Raw genomic sequence first — 26,913 nt, forward strand, 5'->3', positions numbered from 1 at the left:
ACACAAAAAATTATAAACAGCAATAAATTACGCAACAAGTAATAAATTATAATAAAAAAAAAAACAATATTTTAATCAAACGTCATAAAAACAATTTAAAAATAAAACAATTTTAATTTGATATTAGAACGCATCCATAAAAAAAAAATATAAAAGCCCGCGCTGATGATCAAATTTTTTTTGCGTATACGTTAGCGATCGTAAAAGCAACAGTCGCGTACGTTCAGCCAGGAACGCGTCTAACTCGGAACTGAGGGCGGGAACATGGCGTGGAAAGCGACCGCTTAACGAAACCCGTTGTTGAGTTTACGGCGTACGATCTCTTGTTTTTCGCCTTTAGCGCATTTATAGGGTGAAAATTTTATCTTAAAAAGCTCTGAACTTGTCTACACGCTAACAAGGTTTAAGTATTAATAACTTTTATGTTATGTGCAATGGTTTTACTTAAGATAGAAATAATGTAAACAGACAGTAGAGCATTACTTTTCAAAACAAAATGTAGCGTGTCTTTTTATAGTAACATATTGTCTTTTCTTTTTCCAATAATTCAAAATATATTTAATTCTTAAAAATTATCCATTTCATTTCTTTTTTTACTTTGTTGGCCGTTGGTTATCTTATCGAGTACTTTCATTTCTATAAAAAAATGTAAATGACATTATGTTATTGAACCAGTTTTCCCGCTATAATAGTACCCTGGCTTCGTTTTAAAAATTAAAATAAATTTTGAAGATTTTCTAAACTACTGTAATTTGTTTTTAATTTTGTTCACTATTTCTTATCATTCTTTTAAGGAGGACTGTTAGAAAATGCAATAGTACGAGTATGATGAAATAATAAACAGAACATAAATCATGTCCGGGGCGTTAGGGCGGCGGGGCGTGAGGGCGGGGGGCGTCAGTGGGCCATTTTTCAGGCCGGCAATACGTCGATATCGGTGCGGGCCCAGGTGGAACATTAAATTTGCTCTGCTCATATTACACGTACATTCGAGCACACAAGTGTGTAATGGACGAAAAGTATAGATAATGCATAAGAAATTATTGCTTAGGAGTCGAGAGGTAGACTAGTTTATAAAACTTCGGTGAGTAACAAATTTAAAAAACATGTTGTGTTTAATGTTACAAAACAATACGATGGTAATTCAACCAGCTTCCTTTATTATTTCAAGTAATATGTGCGTTTCTAGTGCCATTAAATTTATTTATTGGTTTATAATACTTATAATATTTTGCTTAATTTTATTAAAGTTTTCGAATTTTACAATGACTGCTATGGTTCTAAGAACTAAGTCCACCATTGTTATTATATGTGGATTAAAATTGAGAAATGTATAAATAAATTTGAATTCTGTGCGCGAATGTACTTAACTCATTTTGGCGGCTCCCACGCTAAATTGCAGTTTGAGTTTATGTAATGTGAGTTATTTACTGACCTCTACAATATCGAGGTCTAAACACATTATACATATTATTTTTTTACCGTATACATAATATTTTTTTACCGTAATTGTAATTATTACTTCGGTCAATAGATTCACTGTCAATAATTTTTTTAAATTAAAAACTTAATATTGACCTCTTCTATATATTCTCTTCTTCTTTCTTCTATATTCTCTTATATATTTACTAGCTGTCTCACGACTCCGTCCTCATGGACTTAAAAAGAAACGTAATTAGTAACCTATGTGTTCTTCCAGACTATGTTCTACGTCTATGCCTATTCATAGAGATCCGTTGAGCAGTTCTGTAAATACCTTCTAACAAACATCCATCTAAACATTCATATTTGTAATATTTGTAAGGTGGACTACAAGCGTTGTATTTTGTGCTTGTTTGATTATCGCCATTTTAACGCTGACGGTTGCGGTTGATGGCGGTGGTGTGGACTTGAACTAATAATAGAGATAGATTGAACTGTCAGTAACATCAATAGGTGCCTTTAAATCGGAGCAAAGTCAAAGCTGTCATTTCCAAACGTCAGCCTATCCAACGGGTTTTATAGAGATCAGAAATATTAACAAATTGCATGTTGTATACTTTGTGGTTAGTAACCAGAACCCACCAGTACCACTTACGTCAACACCATATACATCTAATGTCTTCGTACCGTCATCTGTTAAACAAAGCCGTGTATTGTGCAGTGGAGACCACTTGTACAAATCCCACTCCATTACTGCTCATTTGTTCAGGTGTTACGAGACGCCAGACTCCACGCGCGATGTAATTATAAGTAAACATTTTGCTACGACAAATTGAATATATATAGACTTTGTCAAATCATGGCCAGACATATTAAGCTCTTCGTTTGCGTTGACTGACACATTTACAGTCGTTTGATGGTAACCTAAACACTATATAGTAAACATTTACCTTAAACATACTAAAACTACACTATGAGAGTCAATTAGTAACAAATTATCTCTGAGTTTAGTAGTCGTTTACAGACAAGTTGTGGTTAAGGATTTTTAAATGCATTACTCTTAAGTTTCCTCTCAATTTTTTTAACAATAGGGGTGGTAGAATGCGGGCGATTTGGATTTCCCGTATGGCATAGACTTAAATGCTAGGGTTACCACCTTTTTGGCATGTTGCAATTGGCTAACATGTTTGACATCGATGTTCACCGGACAGAGTGGTATGAAACAAATCACTGCGATGTAGATTTTGTCTATGAACGTAATTTTTTTTTTCGTCTACCGAAGAGTCAAAGGTTGATGTTTTGGTCGTCTTCTTTTCGATGAAAGTGTTCTTGCATGTTTAATAATTGGCAACCCTGTTGTGCAGAATCCGTTTTCGGTAGCGAAACGTTTGCGTAAGGTATGATAGAGCCCCCATGTCAAACATTACACTTGGTTAGTAATACCCCTATGAAGGTGAATTACATTGTTTAAGACAGCAAAAATAGACATTTGGACTTTCCAATTTTAAGAGGAATCTTAATTTTAACTTTGTTAAAAATATATCAGTATGTGACAAAAAAATTAATTATGAAGTTAACCTAATTAAACGACTAAATTCAAAATTACAGCCCACCCATATTTTCTCTTGGGTGTCTAACAACATATTTATTTTCTTTCCAAGTAACGTTTGCAAGAAAATACATAATTCATAAAATATTTATATATGTCACGTGATATTTAAAATGCTTTCAAAGCTAATTCATTTAATGGCGAGCAAATGACAGGGTCGGGGCAGTAATGGCGGGAAAGGCAGAGAATACAGTAAACACTGATTACCGTCTGAATTGTTTATGGCCGACCGCGCGCTGGCGACAATCATGATCATTGTTATTGCGCTTAATACTATGCAATTAATAGTTTTTTTTTTAAATATTGGATTCAAGTTAACCTTTTAGCTAGTGTTGCTAGTATTGACAGTAATTTATGGATATTATTTGTAACCATTCTAAACTAATTTAAAGTTTGCGTTCATGATGAAATTCGAATTGCAGAATTAAAACACAACCTTAACCATACGGCTTAATTATTGTCTTCTAAATATATCTTTAAAAAAAACCTCACAATTTAATGTAAAGATTTTATTTTATTTGAATAAGTCAGTATTGATATCCAAAGACCCAAAACCCCTTTACCTCAATCCTGGATTCAGAATCCACAACTAAGTCTCATCAAGGATGCTGGTAACTTCAAAAAAAGCTTCAATAGCATGTATACTACTATGAGTTAATACAGAGCAACTCGCCAGTTGAAAATATTACGAAAATGGGCGAAATGCGCGGGAAAAGGAAATAAAATATGGCGCCCGAGTTGCAATTAAAGCGGCATCAGCGCGCGCCCGCCGCCAGATGGCGCGGACGTGGCGTCACGACGCGCCATTTGCATTTTTTCTGGCTTCAACCGCGAGTTTGCGGCGCTTGTTTTGAAATACGGCACAGAACTAGTGCGGCAATTGAATTTCTGATTGAAATTAACTATTTAATTTTTTTCAAGCGAAATTTTTAATGTAAATACGTTAAATAATCTTTTTTACAAATTTTAATATTTATGATTCTTCATAATATCACCATTTTCAAGACTCCGCCATAGGTAAATATTGGGAAGTACCATACCCAAGTTGTTTACGACTATTCCATGCAGATAGACTGTAAACTAAAATTGAATTATTCTTAAAAAGAAACCAAACAAAGAAGCCATACTTGAATTAACTTCTGCAAAATTATTTTCAATTAAAAAGATAATAAAAATTAATTGATTTTTCGAATAATGTGCTTTTATAATTATCGTAACCTTTTTATCGATTTTTTTAAACACATCACAATTTAACAGTTAACGAGTAAACTAGAATAGAATAATGCAAATATTTGATTTTTACAAAATAATTTAAGTTTTGAAATGGTGGGTAAGAAACTGTATTTACTTATATTACATTAAAAAAAATCATGTTGCAAATTATTTCTTGATATGAAACTTTTTTTGAACAACTGAATAGGAACGTTAACTGTCACACTTACAAGTTTAAAAGTTTAAAGTTAAGTTAAGTTAAGTTAAAGTTAAAATTTAAATTTAAATTTAAATTTAAATTTTAATTTAATTTAAATTTAAATTTTTAATTTTAAAAAAATTTTTTAATTTTTAAAAAATTTTAAAAATTTAAATTTAAATTTTTAATTTTAAATTTTTAAAAATTTTAAAAAATTTTTAATTTAAATTTAAATTAAAATTAAAGTTAAAGTTAAAGTTTAAAGTTTAAAACGAACGCTTTTTTAACGCCGCGTTAAAACTCGGCGTTGGTGACTTACTAACGACATAAATAATTCTTGTTTCGTTCCGCCAGCGCTCAAATCCAACAATAAAAAAAGCTTCTCGTTTTAAAATCGCGACCATATGAAAAGATTCATTTTAAATGCACTTTTTTTCTATTTTAAGGCTTTTATAACTAATGACAAGATTGAAGGTTATGTTTAAATTTTCAATTTCAGATCCTGTTTTTATTTCTCCTTTCATTCGTCGTCATAAACTGTCAATATTTCGCCGATCCGGCTTTTAAGCCTGACATTAGATTCGACGATCACAACGACAGGTTTGATCTAAAACCACTACTCAAATTTCAAAAGAATTACTTCAAATATCCAGCCCATAGACGAAACTTTAGAAAAACAATCATAAACAACAATGACAGAAGATCGGGATGGAAAATTATTAATTCCAAACACACAGATAAAGATACGGAGGTTGTCATTAAAAAAATTAAAAACAAAGTCAAACACGAATTAGAAAATATAGCAAAACACATCGGCAACTGGAGAAGATTCAATGAAAATGATAGAATTGAAAATAATGATAATGATTATCAAAGACAAGAAGAAATACCTATCAGGAAATCATTAAATAATATATTTATAAATCTAGATAATAATAGACGTAAAACTAAGCGTAATGGAAATGAAAATGAAGCCATTTTTAATTACGCATTCCCTGTACACATGGTTGTACGTGGCTATATGACAATGCCGGCAGTATTTTGATGTAATAAATGTTTAAAATGTTTAATGGTTCATAGGAAAGTGTACTCCTTATTTGCCTCCTTAAGCTGTAAAAAATACTTAAACAATATTTTTCATTAAATTATAATATAGTTTCAGCCACACTTCGTTCTCTGTTATTTCTCTTGTCCCTTAATAGTTAATAAACTATCACAATTCTACGGAATTTAATTGTAGAGAGCTATATTAATTAACGACTACAACTCATGTACATTTGACCTAAATTTAATAACGTCAGCAATATATATGACTTCAAAAGGCAGCTTAAGATGCCGCTTGCATTGCCCTACTCGCTTGTTTTACTGTGGGATTCTATCTCTGTTCTTTGCAAAGGAAATGAATGGTTATCAGTACCATGTAGTAATAAAATTTTCAGTAGAATTCTCTTACAAATAACTTCTATTATGACATGCTAAAGGTCACGTGTAGCAAAAGCTACGAATTAACGTTTTACTATTGTAACAATACGCATGGTAACCGAAAGTTATTTTTAATTAAACCATATTCAATTTTACGCTCAATTTAAAATAAAATAATTACTAATTTTTTTAAATGATTAATAGTAAAAAACTATCAATTCATTTTTCAATTGTAAAAGCTATGCATAGTTGTTGAAAATGTTCGGGAAAATACTTCAAGCTCTTTTATTTACTGGACTACTTAATAATACTTTCGAGAGGAATGTTCAAACCAGAACGATAATTGATCTTAAAAAGATTCTAAACACCATCAACGACAATGGCGACAATCTTAACGATGTAACAAATCTTCGGACTAAAAATAGACAACAGTTACTCAGAAATTCCGAGAATGACGACAACAATGCTGACAGAATTGACGTAGATATCCTGAATTCCTTCATTAAAGGTATAGTAAATAATAATAATAAGTTTAACGACCAAGATTTTGATAGATTTCTCCGAAATGCCAAGGACGACTTGTGCGCGAAAACTGGAAGATGTGGGTGTAGTGGACCAGGCAGGTGTGATGACAAGAAAGTAAGTCACCAAAAAACAGTAGATGAAGTAGAACATTTTATTAATAATCTACAAGAAAAATTAGACAAAGACAATCAAGAAACAAGCAGAGAAGATGAAACCGAAAAATATGATGCACTAAATAATAAAAAAATATTACACGACATTAATAATGATGAATATTACAACATTAAAATGGGCGACAAAAAGCATTCGGATACTCGCGTCAACTTGTTAATAGTAAACGATCTTGCTGATCTAGAGGATTTACTGAGACAAAATATATTACCTCAAGCAATCGATGCAGAAACACTAAAAAAATTAAACTTCGATAATTTCCCCCATCACGGCGCTCGCCATAAGTCCCGAAGTGATGTAAAAGCTATTATTGTGGACTTAGGTAAGTTTTATGACGATTCAGAAATGGGAGATAATGAGGACGTCTCAATTGCCCCTCGATCGGTATCACACGATCAGGAATCCTCTGATCCTAATGAATTTATCGATAATTTTAATCATTTAAAAGAAAAGGTGATTAATTCATATATAAACTTTGTAACGAATAAAAATGCTAAGAAGCCCAATTTATCAGTACTTAGCAATACACAGAAACGTAAAATCAGTGTACTTAAAGGTAAAATGAGAACTAACAAACAGAAATTGTCCAAACAAGATATAAAATCCGAAATAAACGACATCATGTTCGGTAAAAACAGCAAAATCAAAATTATACCTTCAGATGATAATTCCAACAATATTGTTGTACCTAATTGGATTTACAGATTAATTATTAATTCCAAGCCGGTAACATACCTAAGGAAGCCAAAAAGAGTCCTTCCATTAACTGATAAACAGAAAAATCGATTATTGAATAAAAATAAAAGTTTGAAACAAAAACCTGAAATAACTAGAATATGGCGTAGAAATTTTGGACAAAATTTACAACAATATGGGGTACCGTTTGAGCTTGCTGTTGAGGGTCTAGCTCAATATAATGATGATAATGAGTAAATATTAGCATCTTTATATTTAGCTCTTAATAAAAGGAAAAAAAAATTTTCGAAATTGGATTTTTAAAAATTTGTTGATGTAATGAATGTAAATTTGCATTAATAAAACATTAATTCATACAATTCGTCTTAATTTTACAATTAACGATTTTTTGTACAAGTGTGCACAAAACTTTATAATACCTTTGATATGTTTATTCTGAACGAATCACTAATTTTTCATATTTTTATTGGCAACTATACACAAAGCTGTCATTGTCAACTTTCAAATTGTCAAATGACAACCAGAAAGACCGTAAGCGAAACATTGACGTTTTCGCATATTTCATAAAATTATTTAACAAAAGCTAAAAAGCTTTCCTTATTAAATAGTTTGTGCTTTTCGATCGTGCACTAATTACATTACGATGGCCAATGATACACCGGAAAGTGATTTCTCAATAGAATGCTTTCAAAATTATACAGCACCAGAAGTTTTTGTACAAGGTCTAGCTGGTATGGTAGATCAAACGGATGTCGAAACAATTATACGAGCCCAAAAAGTCATGTAAGTTTTTTTTTCATACACCATATCTAAGTAATCGATGTAACATATTAAAATAAGATTCATATCTATATACAGTCAAAACCGTTTATGGCGACATCGTTTGGAACAACATACCGGTTAAATTGACCAAAATCAAAGGTTCTGGCTGAATGTTATATACATATCTTTCCTATTAATACCTGTCACCGGTTGTTACAACTATCGGTTTTTACGACTCAATATGAGTAGTCCCTTCGATGTCGTTATAACAGATTTTGACTGTATATAAAAGAAAGTCGTGTTAGTTACACTATTTATAACTGAAGAACGGCTGAATCGATTTGACTGAAAATTGGTGTGCAGGTAGCTTAGAACCAGGAAACGGACATAGGATAATTTTTACCCCTCTTTCTATTTTTTATTACGTGCGGATGCAGTCGCGGGTAAAAGCTAGTACTTTTATAATTAGCGTACATATGTCCTATCATTTTGTTCATGATTTTAGGCTTCAACGTTTTGAGAAAACTACAGAAATGCTGACTAACTGTAACCAACTATCATCTAGTCGTCTCAGAGCCGCATCTACAGAGTTCAAAAAGCACACACAGTTACTGCTAGATATGAAAAAAGATCTGGAATTTATTTTCAAAAAGATTCGCGCTATGAAGACTAAGTTAAGGTTGGTAATAAAAAATTTAATAGAAAATAAAAAAAAATAATTAAAACTTTCTCTTGTTGCAATTTAACATATTTTTATACATTTAAGAAATCTCATTTAATATTGTTAACCTAATTTTAAGATAAAAACAATTTTATCTCTTATTTTCTATTATCTGCTATTACAGTCAACAATACCCTGAAGCATATAAGCAGGCAGTAGCAGCATCAATAGCCAACCGTAAACCAGTCAATGAAGATGAAGACGATGATTTTGGGGTTTCCGAAACAAGGGTACAATCTAAAATGGTGGCCACTGTATCTACAGAAACATTAAAACCAACAACAAGTAACGAAAAGAAATCAAAGAAGAAAGATATCAAATTAAACCAACAAAACAATAATACGGAACCACAGAGCAGTAAAGATATTATTGGTTCTCCAACTTTCTTAATGATGGGGAAGAGGGTGAAACGAGGCAGCAGTTCCTCTGAGACTGAAAGTGCTAGCTCAGGGGATGATACGAGTACAGACACCGGTTGACAGTTCGACCTGAGTCTTGGTTAATGTGATATGGATCACTTGTTAAAGTGGTTATTGGACAATTATTCTAGTCTTCGTACGTGAGATTACTGTGAAGTCAATTTGTTGCTGTAATTTATGCATTTTAATTAATCTGATAGGTATTAGATATTGTCTTACTGTGGGTTTAGGTCCTTAATATTCAAGGCTATGTAAATCTATGAAACTTATATCTACACGCTATGTATAAACAAAGGAGCGTTGATGACTCATGGGGTTCAGAACTTGACTTGCAATCTGCAGGTCTTGGGTTTGAATCCCGCCATGTACCAATGTTTTTCGAATTTCGATTTACATATGTACATTTATCCGACGTTCTTACGGTGAATGAAAACACCCTAGTGATGCAACCTGCATATATCTTCAAAGATATGTGTAAAGTCAACCAACCCGCACTGGGCCAGCGTAGTTGACTATGGCCTAGTCACCCCTTAGAGTAGACTCCAAGTCCCTGAGTGGGGACACATAGTGAGCTGATGATGATTATGATACAAGTTAGAGTGCAATGGAGTTTTGGGGTAAGAAAGTTAGTGGATGTTGTAGTCATGAAATTAGTATTATAATTTATTTAATGAAATAATTCTGAATATTTTATCAACTTTTCCTGTTCTTGATGTTAACTTATGTCAAAATTAATGGCAATAAATTTTAAATACAAGGTTATATTACATTATTTACTGCTAATTCTAGTAGATATAACCAAAAATCTACAGTTCACCTTGTGTTATATGAATGCCCTAACTATGGGATTTGTATGTTCCTGCATTTATCATAGCCCTTCAACATACATATTATTTAACAATACAAACCAATAGACATATAAATTATCAAAAATGAGAAATATCTTTCCAAAGTATTTTTCCTTATTTTTAACTTTTTAATAAACTAGCTTTTACCCGCGACTCCGTCCACGCGGAATAAAAAAATGCACACAAGATAAAAAAAAAAGTTCATATGTCCGTCTCCTAGTTCTAAGCTTCAATTTTCAGCTAAATCAGTTCGACCGATCTTGAGTTATAAATAGTGTAACTAACACGACTTTCTTTTATATTTATATAAGATATAAAATTCCTATTATGTACCTCACATTTTTTTTTCTTAAGACAATTACACTTACAACAAAAATTAAAAAAATATATGTACATTTATAATAGTTTTAACATTCTTGCCACACTGAGAGTCAATTACATTCTAAACAATAGGTCAGACTTCAATTTCTCTTGCAAGCTTTTGTTTTTTCTTTTTAATGTTAAAGTAAACTAGCTAGGCAAGTCAGTAACACATCACAGTGGTAGACACTAGTGTCAACAGTTGTTGCATGAATAAGCCCGCTCACCCATTGAAATACCATGAACATACAACAGACAGGTGTGACTATAGTGCCGGAGACCTAATATTAATCATCTTCCCTTTTCTTATAAGGAAAGAATGGGAAGGGGATGGGAATTTGATGTAGGAATCACATAGTAAGGGGAAAAATTTATATCTAAGCATTCCATTCTTCATTAGTTAAATTTAAGCAACACTTCTGCATAATTTGAAGTAAATAGATTTAACCCAGTTTAGGTATTAATCTTTTTGATGACTCAAGGTCATCAACAGCACAGTATGCCTCCTGTCAGCTAAATTGAGTTCTGCCCAACATGTGCTATGCTCTGCCAAGATATTTGAATGCAAGATAAGACAAAAATGTTTGAAGATTCATTCAGAGTTACATCTGTTTACCAGTAGCATATTTTTCAGTACATCTTCTTGCGTTTTCATTGAACTTTTCTATATCTATTTTGTATTCATTTGCAATATCCATCATAAGTGGATCGTGCGGATTGGGATTTGCCATTAATGTTTGTAAGGAGATTAGTAAGTTCTCCAAGGTAATGGTTGGCACCCAGGCCCCATTCGGTGGCATTTTCAACAAGTCCATACATATTCTGCCTTCTGTAACACATGAAAATAATTATGTTTCAAACATAGAATATATTAAGAACTTGATAATTGCGGTATTGTGCAATTAAAGCACTGGCCGTTTACTTTTAAAACATTTAAGTCGGCATATAAATAATTAGTCAAGGAATAACTTAAAACACACACACCAGTGCTCTTAATGCCAATTTTATTAAGATGTATTAATTTCTAGCATTTATGATACTTATACTGTACATGTAGTTAAAAAAAATTAAGATTAAATACCTTACCTTTATCAATGTTTGGATGATAAATTGGCGTAACAAACTTTACCCGAGGAGGTTCGAATGGATATCGTTTAGGTATGTCGACAATAAGTTTAAACATACCCTTCTCATAAGGCGATCCCTTTGGACCTTGCATATTTACTGTTAGAACATCGTAAACATCCTCTTTTTCAGGAGAACACTTAATTCCCCAAGGAGATTTCGTTTCAAAATTCTTAATTTCACGTGCTAGTCGAGCAGAACGTGCATTTGACATATTAAGAATTTTAAAAAATAAATGCCTCTTGTTTATTATTACAAAACTATCGCCTTTAACATAATCAAACTTTGACTTTTGGCTGTGCCGCCTTTTTTTTTAATCAACAATACAGATTCTACAATACTGATACAATTTTACAGAGTGCAGATCATGTGGTCTGTCGTGATTGTCCATAAGCATAAATATAAAGCACAAAATATGATAATTTAGCATGAATAACAATCATTAAAAATATAATGTTATAATTTTCGTTGCTGTTTTACACATATACTTATTTGAAGACCAACTTTAATCTTTTTCTAAACATGCATAAAATGAAACATGTTATATTTTTAGCTTAAATGTCAAAAATCGACAGTGGCGCCAGTGCTATTTTTGACCAAGTGACGGAACTTCGAACTTCGAGCGACAAGTTGAAGGTGCGGAGCATTGAGAAAAAACTTAATAAGGTTATGAGTTGATTGATCATTTCTCGTGCTTTCGATGCGTAGATTTTACTTAACACATTAACTTTCTTAATAAAAAAGTATTAAGTGTTTTTAAGTTCAGTAAGTGCTACAACAAAGTGAAAAGTGTCGAGTAGATTGGTGAATATTTTTCGGAAATAATTCGGTAAGTAAAATATTTTTTTTCTTGTTGGAAACGTTTTGCTTTGATTTGTATTACATTCAAATAATAGTATACGTCAATTGCGGTTATAATTACGAACGTATTTAGTCGAAATATTATTAAAAAGTGCTTCAAATTTATGCATTAGATTTCGGCGTTCAACTTAAATGTTGAGAGATTTATTTTACTGAATACTGACAAAACTAACGTGGAGTTACTTATATCGTAATTAAATAACATCGGATTTGTAATATATGTGATTTATGCAATAAAAATAATCGATTCGCACTTGTTATTGATCCGATCATGTTACGTACGATTTGAGTGCCGGCAATTGTCTCGAATTCAACGAAATCGTTAGTTTATAACATACGATTATACTTGGAAATCGGTATTCAAGTTGAATGTTTGAAATTACACATAGCAAAACTAGAATGAAACTTTAGAAAATATTTTTGTAGGTTATAAACATATGTATTATTTTTCAGAAATTACGACTTAACCATTGTTAAATATTAATTTAAAATACACAGAATCGCACCAATATTTAATTTTATTTTAATTTTGAGTTAGAAATAAATCATGAATACTTTATTTTTCATAAGAAATTACTTGAACTATAGTAAAATTTGTTACAATTCCTGTAACAAATTCTTAGATACTATTCCTATGAGATAAAAGATTTAAAATGTAAACTAAACATCATGTGAGATAATATATCAAAATATAAAACATCAATTGAATTTAAAATATGCAAAAACAATTATTATTCACATATACAATGTTATTATTAAAAATTCTTTGTATAATATTAAATATATAACATAATAAGATAATGGTTTGTTTATATACTATATAAATAGAAATGATTTCTTGTATCAAACATAATGTAAGGAATTCTCGAGAAGAAATCATTGTTTTTTATAACATAAGGTGGCAAATAAGTAGTCATTTATTGGAAGAGAATATTTTCCCTGACTATGTATTCCCTACTTTATCCAATCCACTTCCCCTTCCCATCCTTAACTTATAAGAAAATGATGGGAATGGAAAGAGGACTAAAATTAGTACTCCAGCACCTAGTGTACTACTAGACACTACACTACAGATGTAAGAACAATTTTCTATTGACCACTACATAGCCAAGAAAGCCATAAAAAACCAAAGTGACATTGAAAAAAAAGATAAGTTTTTTTAATATAATTTTTTTTAATGTAATTTTTTAAACAAAATGGCACCATACAAAGCGGTCATTACATTTTTTTTTTAGCATATGCTATTGCATAATCATATGAATAGGTAGTGTGATAACAAGTTTTTTTTTTATAAAACAAGGTGATAAGCAAGTTACTTAAAATAATTTTGAAATGTATAGTTGTTGACATACTAGGTGTTGTGTTGGACCAAATTATAACTTTAATTATTTTTTCTTTTTTTACAATAAAATAGTATTACATGAGAACTCTTAAATTATACAAGTAATAACATTAATTAAACAAAAATAAATAAACTGTTGTAAAAATAAAAATATGAAAATTCTATTTAGTTCTCCGACTTGAAGGACCAATTATTCAACAATGTAATTTCCAACAATAGATTAATACTATGTTATCGATCAACTTTATAATTCAGAAAAGTTTATGTACAGTCAGAGGCATTCGCGATGTTCCAATTACAAAACTCTTGTCTTTTCCCCTGCAACGAGACAAACACTACCCCTTCATACAAAGTAACCAATTAGGTAGTTAGGGAGTTTGGTAAACGACAGCATAATAGTAGCAAAAAATCAAACTGTTGTGTACCACTGACTTTAAAAGCTACGTCCTATTAGTCATTGTCCGCGTCGGTGTCTCTGTCTCTTTTAAGTTGGAATACTGTCAGATTCCCTGATAGTACACATCCATTATTATTAATAGGTATCGGAGTGACGTAAAAACATGCGGAGGCGGAACATAGGGTATGTTCGAGCTTTCATCTACACTTAGTAGAAATATCTAGACGCACATTTGCACATATAATATGTGCTTGTAGTTTTACAACACCGTTATAAATTTTGAATGTGTATAAGGTCGAAGAATTTGTGAATGGATTGTGTGAATGATATGCGTAAGAAGGGAGTGAATGACTCATAGGAGATTATGAAAGAATACAAACTGAGGAAATTGTGTGTGAAAGGGTTGTACGACATATAGTATTTATTAAAAATGTATGTTTTCACTTTTTACCCTTTAATTCACGTGTTACCACCACGTGTATTACGTGTCGTTTATTAACAGACACAATAAGACAATGGACGTGTTTCCATAACACCATGTTATTTTATAATAACGTTTACATCACCGACAACGGATATTGGATAAACGCAATGCGATACTTTTAATAATTTTAGTACATATTGTTCAATCATACTACATACTAATATTATAAATACGAATGTTTAGATGGATGTTTGTTTGAAGATATCTCCGGAACGACTCAACTGATCTTGATGAAATTTGACACAGATGTAGAACATAGTTTGGAAGAACACATAGGCCTATTACGTTATTTTTTCATGCCGCGCAGACGAAGTTGCTGTCGAAAGCCAGTAATATAATTAAGCTGTATTGTGGGAGCATTAATAATAACACCTTCCATACTTTAATGATTTATTTCTTATGAAAATAAAGTAACCGAACGATTCTTTAATGTTTTAAATTAATAAAAATATAATTATGACACTATTTGTTAAATAATTAAACCACCAAACTAGAACTGTATGACACTCTATGACTATGACACTCTGGGATAGTATACCAATTGAATGATACCACAGTCGTCAAAATCAGTTCAGTAGGTTAGACTCCAGGTGGTCACAAATTCACAAAGGTACATACAAATTGACGGACATAAACAGCATGCCGGCATCGCGTCATTTAAAAATAGATTAAAATTATTTAACTTAACCAGAAAGCTCTATGTAGTTAAGTAGAATTTTTTGCCTAAAAAAAATAATAATAATTTGTGTGTTTTTTTAATCAATTTATGTACTGTAAAAATTTCTTTGGTTTATATTGAGATTTTCATATCATAGGATCGACTGTATAACTTTTCCTTTGATGACATATAATTTATATATTAGATACGTAATAAAGTTGCGAAGACTTACTTTATAGTTTATTAATTAATTTTGTATGAATCGAGTACGTACTAATCATTAAACCAGTTTTATGAAAACACTACGTCAACTGTTATAGGAAGTTAGTACGTCATTGAACAAGTTTGTGATACTTCCTGTTACTATGATATAGCTCGTATAATTGTCCTTTAATGTTTAGAACATATATATTTACTTTGACTTCATCAATATGTCGATGGAACCTATGTACAAGGGCCAAAGTAACAAATTGATGATTTTTACTTTTTATATAATACAGTCAAAATCTGTTATAACGACATCGAAGGGACTACTCATATTGAGTCGTAAAAACCGATAGTTGTAACAACCGGTGACAGGTATTAATAGGAAAGATATGTATATAACATTCAGCCAGGACCTTTGATTTTGGTCAATTTAACCGGTATGTTGTTCTAAACGATGTCGTCATAAACGGTTTTGATTGTACTAGCTTTTACCCGCGACTCCGTCCGCGCGGAATAAAAAATAGAAAACGGTGTAAAAATTATCCTTTGTCCGTTTCCTGGTTCTAAGCTACCTGTCCACCAATTTTCAGTCAAATCGATTCAGCCGTTCTTGAGTTATAAATAGTGTAACTAACACGACTTTCTTTTATATATATAGATAAGATAGATGATAATGCCTATGCGGCATCTTTTCCTACATGGTTGAAACTTTGAGATCCTCTCCTGTAAATTTGCACATTGACCCTTATTTGTAGGAGCCATCGTGTGTTCATAAACTACTAAACAACCATACAACATAGTATGCCCTGGTTTACATTATGCCAGTACAGTAAGACAGTAGCGCTGGCTTTGCATGGACTGTATGGGCTCACTTACGCCAGTTAGTATTTACATTATGCGAATTAAATAATCTATCCATACTTTCTTTGATCTTACACCTGTGTTGCCATCCACATTGTAAAAAACTTTGCTAAAATCACTATTATAAAAAAAATTAAAAATCTGATCAGATTCTTCTCTTTCTAGTCTTTTCAGATTCAAGTCTCATCCATACACGTTTCTTGTACTAAACTGTTTTAAACACGGCAAAAAAATTTGTTTGGTTGAAATTTTCTAACATCCTGTATATAGCGTTGCCAGGTGTCCGGATAAAGCCGGACATAGGTAGGTTTTTTGATTGCGTGTCCGACCAAAATAAACGGTTGTCCGGCTTTTGTTAGGCTTTTTACATTTCCCAAACGAGAGTGTCCCTATTAATACTGAGACAAAATTCTAAATAATACAGGGTGTCCGACCTTTCTACCCAAATGTCCGGCCTGGCTGATCTGACCGGTTAGTAGGTTTGGCGACCTGGCAACCCTACCTGTATATATAGGTTGTTCGAATATTTAACTCGTTACGAGGACAAAAAACACGCACTTACGAGTATATTGCGTTCTGTGTGTAACCATGTACAAAGTTTTAATTAAATTTTAAATGAATCTTCTATTATATGAAATATAATATTCTTGCAATCAGCAGGACATCAAATATATTCGTATACGTCGGCTTTCTGGCGAACTAAAGACCTTTACTTTTATATTTAATTGAACAAGCAATTTAATATTAACAACAGTATAATAATAACTCTGTTTTTATAAATTGAATACTTTTTTATATTAATTTACTCGTCGAATGAAAACAGCTTCGAATATTCTTCCGAACTTCCTATACTTTTTATTGTGAATAACAAAAACATGATCACGAAAAGATTTGAATTTACGATAGGGTTATAACAAGGTCATGAACAAAGTAGGTAATTTTGTGAATGTCACTCTGAATTTGAAATGTATTAATACATAATTAATATAGTCATACAATGAATAGAAAAAATTAGTACCGCATTTATGTGCGAAAATGTGGCGTAATGGTTGCATGGCTCTCTCATAGTTGGTCGATGTCTTTTTAAAGATTGAACTTCGTCAGGAGAATGTCCTGATCGAATTAGAAACGATGACCAAGTGTGAAATTAAAAACATATCTTACTAATATTATAAATGCGAATGTTTAGATGGATGGATGTTTATGTAAAGGTATCACAGGATCTTTATGAAAGTTAGCACAGATGTAGAACATAGTCTGGAAGAAGATATAGGGTGCTTATTAAGTTTTTTAAATTCCACACGGACGGAGTCGCCGGCGACAGCTAGTCCTTAAATAGATAATCTATTGAGAGCAGAATTTAACATTCTGCCAAACAGGTGGCATACTGACCACCAAGACCTTTGCCTTTTTAGTTAAGTAAAAATATAGACGAAAAAAGAGAATCACGCGGGAATTTAACACCTAGTTGTAGTAGATATTAAAGTTTGATTGAAATAATTAGTGCAAATGTTACTAATATTGAATATTTGGATGGATGGATGGATGTTTGTTTGAAGGTATCTCCGGATCGGCTTAACAGATCTTGATGAAATTTGCCAAAGATATAGAACATAGTCTGGAAGAACACATAGGCTACTTATCTCTTTTTTAAATCCGCGCGGACGGAGACGCGGGCGACAGCTAGTATGTAAATAATTTCAGAATAAGGATTTAACAACGTAATAAAACCGTGCTACAGTTTTCAATTTATACCACATCAAAATACACTTTTTTTTTAAAACAGTGATGGTTGATCAAATATATGGACTATATATGTATGGACTTATGTATTGTTTTAGTGTATCGTGTTCTACTCAAATTATTACGAATTATCATAACAAATTAGGTCAGACGTTAATCCTATCAGTTAATCAATTATTTCTAACAAATCCGTTTTAGTTGATTACAGCAAAAACGAATATAGATTGTTTATTACAATGCACGATACGAGGCACGCAAAAATATAATATCGTTGTTCACCATAAAATAGATAAAAAAAACAAAGACTACGTGTTACCATTACGAAAAAAAAATTAGCCTTATTTCTGTCCGACTGTGGTAAGGATTTTTTCAAATAACTGTAGACATTGTGATCAAGAGCTTAACCTTACCATTTTCATAGTGGTTAAGATTGACTCCCTGGTGCAGGAAAGGCAAACCAATTGGGCATACTAATATTTTAGACACGTCACTGTTCACAAAATTTATTACGCGTTACAAAAAATATTGTGTAGGTACTAGGTATGGGGGGCTAACGATATTTCCCTACGTTACGTAATGTTTTCTATAATCTCAAATTCAAAGGTTACTTGACTTGTAATACGCAGGTCCTAGGTTCGAATCCCGCCATGTATCAATGTGTTTTTCGATTTACATATGTACATTTATCTGACGTTCTTAGGGTGTAGGAAAACATCTTGATGCTGCACATATCTGTGAAGAAATTCAAAGATATGTGTGAAGTCAACTCGCACTGCGCCAGCGTGGTTGTCAAAGACCTAGTTTTTTTTTTTTACAAAAAAATGGCACATTGTTGTTGAAGGTGGTTTATTGTGGGACAGTAAAGGGTTCACAAGTTGAAGAAAAAATGTAGCACTACGATGTTACGAAAAATCGGTTACGAAGTTATCGCCGGCTTAAACAGATTGACGTATTTTTATAAGTGAGGATTTTATACTATCCTTTGAGTACCCCTTTTACGTCATTTGCCTGTGTTTCTTTTAATAAGTTATTTCATATGATATATAAATAATATAGTAGATAAGTCATTCTGTTATCTTTTTGTTTGAAAATTGACTTATTCATGGTGATCTCTAAGTATCGGTCCCCAAGGTCGGTACTCAATGTGACCATTTTCATGTTGCGCAACATTTCGTAATACCCAAATGGCGCAGTTGTTAAAGTGTCTTACTTACCGAAAAGGTTGGTATACAATTCCCGAATTAAAAAAAACCTTTAGTTTCAAGTATTACAAGTGTATCAATGTTCTATCGTGTAATTTAATTCGCAAAAAAAATATTATTAATTTTTTTCGGAGTTTTGACATCATTTATATATGACTACCTGTTGCCCGCGACTCAGTCCGCGCGGCTTAAGAAAAAAAAACTTAATAGATATCCTACATATGTGTTCTTTCAGACTATGCTTAAATTTGTGCCAAATTTCATCAAGATCCGTTGAGCTGTTCTGGAGATATCTTCAAATATCTATCCATCCATCTAAACATTGGCATTTATTATATTTAGTAAGATAAATGTTCAATTTATTACTTTAACGCTAAAGTATATATATAACTTGTATTATAGTATATATATATATATATATATATACTATAATACAAGTTATATATATATATATATAAAACGTCTAATTTGTATGTAAGAGTTTTATGACACAAGAATTGCTATTTCAAAGAATCTATTTATGTATCCAGTCTCGAGGACTCTGCGTCGTTTGATCTACTTTAGTCTGTCTATCAGTCTTTATATCACTCATTTTGTCTCCTAACTAACTTATGTTGGAATAATAAGCACTTCTCGATGTTTTTTTTAATACAATGCAAAAAAATCGATCGTCAACATAAAATCGCTGAAATTACGAAGTGAACTCTACCCATAAACTAGTATTAAGATAGGTTGAAAATACATTTCCTACCTTTGAGATAATATTAGTATAACTCTTTTCAAATATCTTGCCGACCCAAGGTGAGCGGCGCGTTGAGGATTGCTCTCCCTCCGCTACGCACCTCTACACCTAACATTGTGTTCTGAGTAACTCGCGAGAAGTTAAGAGCCGTCAAGATATCTAAAACGATCAATCAAAGATTCAATCTTATAAATGCGAATGCTTAGATGGATGGATGGATTGGTTAGGAGCATAGATGAAGAGCATAGTGCGGAAAGAAAATCTTAATAAGTAGCCTATGTGGCTAATATCTACTAATTAAGTTTTTTTTTTACTCGAAGACGATGTCACAGGTGACAGTTATTTATTTCTTAATTATTACTGATCAAAGGTTCAGCAGAAATCCATAGATTGTAGAAAAAAGTAATAATTTGAACAACAATAATATTATTAAATTCATAAGAACCATAGACGTCATTTGGCGTCCAATCCTATTACACAGTTGAATGACCTCGCGTTTTATTATTATTTGTTTTTTATTCCGACATTAACTACAAGGCCTTTGATCAAACTGACATAATTTCAATTAGGTTTTTTATATCTGCTAGAATCGGTCACGGTTTTTATGCGTTATGAATGAACGATATTTAGTTAAACTAATAAAAACTATAATCTAAAACTAAATATATTTAGTCATAATTTTCTTAGTTAAGCTTAATTTAGCTTTTTATTTGTATTTCTTAGAAAATAAATAAACTAAAGTAACAATGAACACGTTTTAATTTTCCATGAACAGAGATTAACGTTGTCAAAATAATTGAAAGATAAAACACTTGGGAATACGCCAAGTGTTAAGTGCGTAGAACGTAACATTGTAGCGAGTTCGAATCCCATGACTGTTTCAGTTATTTTTGACTTTATCAATTTCTAGATGTCTAGTCTTGGTCAGTGACACCCATACTTTGTAAGGTCATCTAGTCTCTTACCAAAATTTAACTCGTTTCAGTGATAGTTCAACTTATGAACCCTCAACTCTATTCCCCGGCAGGACTCAAAGGACCCCGGGGGATTAACTTTTGGAACCACTGCTCTGGAATCATACTTTTTCTTATCATTATCTCTCTCATTCTACATTAATACACAGAGATAATAAAAATATTTGTGTACAGATGTTTCTAAGTAAGTTTATAGCTTTAGTAAGCCCTGGGCGAGATTTCTACGACGCCCTCTTTTTTTACTATTCCTTTTAGAGACGGGAATAATAGAGTTACGTGAGATTGTAATTCACAAACCTATGTCGCTATGTCGCTTTCTGTTCAACGCCCAGGGTGGTCGTTAAACAGTTATGTACTCTAAAGCCGGCCCTGTATTTCAACATAGTTATATACTGTTCGTTACCTTTCAATATACTAGTTATATATCAATTAAGGCAACACATAACATAGATAATAACATACATAATAGTTGATTGATGGATGAAATTCCATACGTCCTTGTAACTGTAGCCTCATTCTGTTCTCCATGGTTACAGACTATCAACAAATCTATGTATTAATAATATATGTATCGATTAAGGGTGACATTGTGACATTATTTACAAAAGTTATGTCATATAAAAAAACAGTAACAGGCCGTTGCCCGGGAAAATACCATGACCATATATGAAGACAGGCTTCAAATGGAAGCAATTCCGCGTTTCGTCTGACGAGTGTGGTGACGGAGGCCTAATTTTGGTCCTCTTTCCCTTCCCAACCTTTTGATTATAATGAAATGGTGGGATGGGGAAGTGGATTTGGCGATGGAGGAGGAGACGCATAGGTAGGGGAAATATACCTCTCCTCCGTCGCTTAAAAGTAGGCAACACATCTGCAATGATGTCTAAGGATAGTCACTTCGGTATTTCAACGAAATCAAGTGGCCGCTTGCTAATTTGCAACCTTATAGTAAAAAGAAATAATTTAACAAGGCATTTATTTCGGTTTAACAAAACGAACACTAAAAAATTACTTCTTCAAATCCTAGTTTTTTTTTATATCAAAAGGTGGCAAACGAGCATACGGCCACTTGAATTCCACCGAAATAGCGAGGCGACCGTTGCCCATAGACATCAACGAAGAACACACAGAAATAGCATATTTCCCCTTCTATGCGTCCCTTGTTCCGCCAAATTCACACACATAATCTACAGAGTTGCTCTTTAAAAGATTTATAGAAAACTAGCTGTCGCACGCGACTCCGTCCGCGAGCAGTTAAAAAAAAATGAAAAATAGATGTTGGCCGATTCTCAGACCTACTGAATATGCTCACAAAATTTCATGAGAATCGGTCAAGCCGTTTCGGAGGAGTACGGGAACGAAAACTGTGACACGAGAATTTTATATATTAGATAATATTAAAAAATACCGAATAACATAAATACCAATGGAATAACATCTACCTCGTTAGAACCGATACATATGTACATACAAATTAGTATATATATAAACATACGCGTGAAAAATATTACATATTTTAGCAAATTAATTAAAAAAACAATCGAAGTTTAAATTCGCAAATGATAACACAAAAAAAACAATATTAAATTAGCATCATATCACTTGTGATAAGGTTATCACGCTTGATATCTCTATTATCACGGTTCGCGTGATAGGCACACCGCACCCCCGATAGTAACCACCGTGACAACGTGACCCGACGTGATAAACTTATGCGCAATAATTAAAAAATCTTATTACATTATAGTATAGTTACTGTAAAAGTTTATTGACTTGTAGTTGATAAAATTACGCATGACAACAGCATTTAGAAAGCAATTTTAAGGAAATTGTGGTAACGGTTGGTTGACATTAATAAAGGTAATTTGCAGAAGTGCATAAAGTAATCTTGCTAATATTATAAACTAGCTTTTACCCGCGACTTAGTCCGCGCGGAATAAAAAACTGCACACAAGATAAAAAAGTTCCTATGTCCGTCTCCTAGTTCTAAGCTCAATCATCCTCCCCATCAATTTTCAGCTAAATCAGTTCGACCGATCTTGAGTTAGAAATAGTGTAATAAACACGACTTTCTTTTATATATATAGATGCGAATGTTTAGATGGATGGATGTTTGTTTGAAGATATCTCCGAAACAGCTCAACGGATCTTGTTGAAATTTGACACAGATGTAGAACATAGTTTGGAAGAACACTTAAGCTACTTATCTTTTTTTTAATTCCGCGCGGACGGATTCGCCGGCGACAACTAGTTTAAACAACAAAATCTTTGGTTATGAATTTTGATCGATTTTTTTTTATTTATTAAGGCATTGTTTTGATCGAATATCGACCAATAAGCAAACACTATTCAAATAATGAAATGCACACATAGACAGTGAACTTTTTTGTTTTTTATTTCTTTCGAAATGCTAGTGATTTATATTTTTATTTTTTTTACGATTGTACTATCCGGGACGTTTACCTACTACTTCCTATTTACTACCTACTACCTTCCTATTTCGATGGAATGTAATTTGACGTTCACTTTGCAATCAATGCGAGAAATTGTCATACCAAATTATAGACCAACAAAGTTATCTGACCCGGTGAGTCCATCTAAGGATAGCTGACTAACACCTTTCTGTTAATGTAAAAAAGTGTCAAAAAATCTTGTCCTACTGTAACTGTCTTGTAATTTTTGATGTGAAACATCTATAGGCTCACTTGTAAACCGAATTGTTGGCGTGGCGATGCTTGCCGTGGCGACGGGTCGCCCCGCTATACTTATATTGACTATATATATTATTTTAATAATATTATCTTTAATGCATATAATACACATATTTTTTTTATATATCACAGAACTAACAGTGACAGAAGCGCCTCTCACCAGCTCAGAATCCGTCTGCGATTAATTCTAAGTGGAAATCGTATTTAATTCTTTGAGTGTATCCATAATAAGTTCATGAAACCAACCATAACAAGTGCAGGCTATATGCGATACGAACTGAAACATAATTTTGTATTGTATGTATCACTTGAATGGATTGGATGTGAAGAACAGCATCCGTCAATTGTCCTTACAATTGACGAGAGTACAGACAAAACATTACAACTTTACATGTATTTGTAACATTAAAACTCTTAATTAATTAAGAAACGGCTTAACTCACGTTTGATCGTCCGGTGACGGCACCGACTAGTTTCTTCTTCGCGAAGTCTTCGGATTAAACACTCACCCTGAAGATGGACCCCCGATGGGTCCGAAACTAGTCGATGCCGTCACCGGAGGATCAAACGTGAGTTAAGCCGTTTCTTAATTAATTAATTATGATGTCTCACGAAAGTTTAAACAATTTAATGAAAACTCTTTTCAATCTCTTTGGAAAAAAAATATTGGTACAAACATTTTCTTAAAAAAAAAAACAATGAAATTGTGACAAAAATAGCGAACTGTGGATGGGATAAACTAAGTAAATAACGACGTTAAAAAAATATATAACAAAAAATATAAAAAATATAATAAAAAAAATTGTTTCAAAGTTACATTAACTTTTTTAAATTATTAAAAAATGTCTTTGTAACTGTTTTTTTTCTGGGACACGTTGTATATATCGACGCTGGAAAGCATAAACGCTGTAACCCTTGAAATCGCGAATATATTTTTCACACGTTAATCATTTCAACCATTATCAAACAATAATGATTTTATTATAGGTTAGCACAAACTACACAACATTGCTAAATACCGCTTGCTTGTAGACGTATCAGCTCACGAGTTATGATTTTTTGGCTCTCCTGTAAAGTTCATATTTTAGGGGTTACAGCGTTTACGCTTTCCAGCATCGATATAATATTATATTAAATTATACTTGTATAAACTATAAATGTTTAAATGAGATTGTAATAAATTCCATCGATACAATGTAATCTTTGACCACGCATAACGAGCTATTCTTTATGTCTTGTGATAACACCACTATAGCTGTAACGAAAGACTTATTGACCTCCACCTAAGTTTATCAAAATGTCTATCATGGAACTAAACAATTTAATAATTGCATATTTCGAAATTAAAAAAAAAAAAGTTAAAATAAGGTTCATATTTTATTTATTAAGGATAAAGATGTTACGGAGTTCAAACTAGCGGTAGCCCGCGACTTAATCAGTTCAGAATTTTAAAAAAATGTTGCCTATAACATTCCAGAGAAAGACAAATAGACAAAAATTTTCAAAATCGTTTTTTTAGATGATATTTATTCTAAAAACATTTTTAACAATCTTACTAATATTATAAACTAGCTTTTACCCGCGACTCCGTCCGCGCGGAATAAAAAATAGAAAACGGGGTAAAAATTATACTATGTCCGTTTCCTGGTTCTAAGCTACCTGCCCACCAATTTTCAGTCAAATCGATTCAGCCGTTCTTGAGTTATAAATAGTGTAACTAACACGACTTTCTTTTATATATATAGATAGATAAGATGCGAATGTTTAGATGGATGAATGTTTGGGTGTCTATTGAAGAAAAGCATCTCCAGAACAGCTACAGTCTCGCTGAAAGGCATATATGTAGAGAGAGCATAGGTTGAAAGAAACATATAAAGTATTTTTTTTATTCCGCGCAGACAGAGTCGCGTGCGAAAACTAGTTCACTATAAATTGAATGCGAGTGTTAATTTATCTGTTTCCCCTCTTCACTATCAAGTTATATTTAAATCTGCAAGTCATGTTAATTCATATCAGTTTTAGCTATTGCACAATAATGTAATCCAATGACGTCATAACATAATGTGCAAAAAAGTCTATGTTATAGCCATAGGGTTGTCGCTTCTGGTATTACGGGACATCGATGTTTTTTGACCTCTTTTTCGACATCAACTAATTAAAGCTTGTTTCCGTTTTTTTTTTCGATGTCAGTATTTAAGTCTACGTTCGCATCCCTATTATTGCATGAAACCCTATGTTATACAAACAGACGGTGAAACATGAGGTAACACGTGTCAAGTTATTATAGACGTGTTATTTCATTCAATACACATCATATAAAACATGTGGTGCTAAGGATACTTACTATATCTAAAAAATATATAAAACTAGCTTTTACCCGCGACTCCGTCCGCGCGGAATAAAAAAAATGCACACAAGATAAAAAAGTTCCTATGTCCGTCTCCTAGTTCTAAGCTACCTCCCCATCAATTTTCAGCTAAATCAGTTCGACCGATCTTCAGTTATAAAAGTGTAACTAACACGACTTTCTTTTATATATATACTAGCATTTACCCGCGACTCCGTCCGCGCGGAATAAAAAAAAAAAAAAAGAAAACGGGGTAAAAATTATCCTATGTCCGTTTCCTGGTCCTAAGCTACCTGCCCACCAATTTTCAGTCAAATCGATTCAGCCGTTCTTGAGTTATAAATAGTGTAACTAACACGACTTTCTTTTATATATATAGATATATAAAAGAAAGTATATATATATATATACATATATATATAATGAAACTTGGAGACTTAGTTCTTTAATAAAAAACTATCTTAAATATAATATAAAAGCTAAAATATATCATTAAAAGAAGTCCCTTTAGGCAAGGTTCCGAAGATACTATATATATATATATATATATATATATATATATATATATATATATATATACAGTATATATATATATACAGTATTGTGGGAAATGGAATACTAAACATTCTCGGGGCAATTTTTTTTTTTTTAAATCAATGATTCGAACTCTGAACTCGGACCAGTCTACGTACTCGCCGCTAAGCTACTGGACCATTTTCAGTAAATACACTGCAACGTAATTAGCCATATGTTATCTAAATACGCGATATTGTTAAGCAAATCCATATTTTATTGACGGACTTTATTATTATTAATGCTATTACTAATATTATAAATGCGAAAGTTTGGATGGATGTTTGTTTGAAGGTATCTCCGGAACGATTCTCTCCATA

General features: G+C 32.3%; 3 protein-coding genes across 3 annotated transcripts; 2 read left to right on the forward strand and 1 right to left on the reverse strand.

Moving 5' to 3' along the window:
* The first annotated feature begins 6,122 nt into the window (after positions 1–6,122).
* On the forward strand, positions 6,123–7,524 carry LOC106716411 (putative uncharacterized protein DDB_G0282499). The gene has a single exon (XM_014509930.2). It carries the CDS (start codon positions 6,123–6,125, stop codon positions 7,491–7,493), a length of 1,371 nt encoding a protein of 456 aa, XP_014365416.2. The 3' UTR covers positions 7,494–7,524.
* Positions 7,525–7,776: 252 nt separating this feature from the next.
* LOC106716431 (kxDL motif-containing protein CG10681) lies at positions 7,777–9,543 on the forward strand. Its single transcript, XM_014509948.2, has 3 exons — positions 7,777–8,039; positions 8,524–8,697; positions 8,864–9,543. Exons 1-3 carry the CDS (start codon positions 7,900–7,902, stop codon positions 9,216–9,218), a joined length of 669 nt encoding a protein of 222 aa, XP_014365434.2. The 5' UTR covers positions 7,777–7,899; the 3' UTR covers positions 9,219–9,543.
* A 1,000-nt stretch (positions 9,544–10,543) lies between these two features.
* Positions 10,544–11,754, reverse strand: LOC106716440 (ubiquitin-conjugating enzyme E2 T). The gene is made up of 2 exons (XM_014509959.2): positions 11,453–11,754; positions 10,544–11,195 (listed from the first exon to the last, which is right to left on the reverse strand). Exons 1-2 carry the CDS (start codon positions 11,703–11,705, stop codon positions 10,969–10,971), a joined length of 480 nt encoding a protein of 159 aa, XP_014365445.2. The 5' UTR covers positions 11,706–11,754; the 3' UTR covers positions 10,544–10,968.
* Positions 11,755–26,913: the final 15,159 nt, after the last annotated feature.

Source organism: Papilio machaon, chromosome 26 (assembly GCF_912999745.1).
Source record: "Papilio machaon chromosome 26, ilPapMach1.1, whole genome shotgun sequence".
Classification (NCBI taxonomy): domain Eukaryota; kingdom Metazoa; phylum Arthropoda; class Insecta; order Lepidoptera; family Papilionidae; genus Papilio; species Papilio machaon.